Source organism: Seriola lalandi, unplaced genomic scaffold (assembly GCF_002814215.2).
Source record: "Seriola lalandi dorsalis isolate HSWRI2012SDOR001 ecotype SW California unplaced genomic scaffold, Sedor1 jcf7180002054397, whole genome shotgun sequence".
NCBI classification, from domain to species: domain Eukaryota; kingdom Metazoa; phylum Chordata; class Actinopteri; order Carangiformes; family Carangidae; genus Seriola; species Seriola lalandi.
The window spans coordinates 799,072-799,670 of NW_019524950.1; the positions used below are offsets into that span (position 1 = coordinate 799,072).

Here is a 599-nt window from a genome sequence, read left to right on the forward strand (position 1 = left end):
GTCTGTCTAAGACGCGACTTGTCGTTTCTCTCTCCTCCTCAGTCTAAACATGCGAGTCATACGTCACACTCGCCGGCCTCGCTGTGCTTAAAGAGACAGGCTCCAATTTACCAATTCATTTGCATTCAATAAAATGAAATAAAAGTACCGTTTGTTTTTAAATGCTGGTATAGTACCGTTTTCAAAACTCTAGTATCGCGGTACTATACTGGTACCGGTGTACCGTGCAACCCTACTGTCTGTGTGTATATATATTTATATGTTGATGTTTTACCTCTGTCAACCTGCTCCACTGTCATCCTCTCACAGCCTGCGAGTACTGCTTACGTGCTCTGGAGACTGCAGAGGAGAATGCGAGGAGACTGAGCGGCATCCCTGGACTCAGCCTTCCTCACCCTGAGCTCTGCCGTGTTCGACCAGAGCTGCACCAAGCCTGCCCCCAGTGCCAGGTCAGTCTGATCGTCAGCTGAAGGGCTGTCGATTTTTGAAGGCTTAAAATTTTGTAAACCTTTTCTCATTATTAAAATTGAGAACTGCGTTTGATGACATCCCGTCCAGTGTTCATATGTGTGTGAATATTCTGATGTTTCATAAATGAC

At 45.6% G+C, this 599-nt stretch overlaps 1 protein-coding gene across 1 annotated transcript in view; it reads left to right on the top strand.

Moving 5' to 3' along the window:
- LOC111657397 (protein-lysine N-trimethyltransferase SMYD5-like) overlaps positions 1 to 449 on the top strand; it is a gene marked incomplete at its 3' end in the record, with an annotated part of 5,246 nt that extends 4,797 nt beyond the window's left edge. Inside the window, exon 6 of the mRNA XM_023409557.2 lies at positions 310 to 449. Within this exon, the coding sequence (XP_023265325.2) occupies positions 310 to 449 (140 nt within the window). The remainder of the gene's footprint in view (positions 1 to 309) is intronic.
- Between the last annotated feature and the right edge of the window lie 150 nt (positions 450 to 599).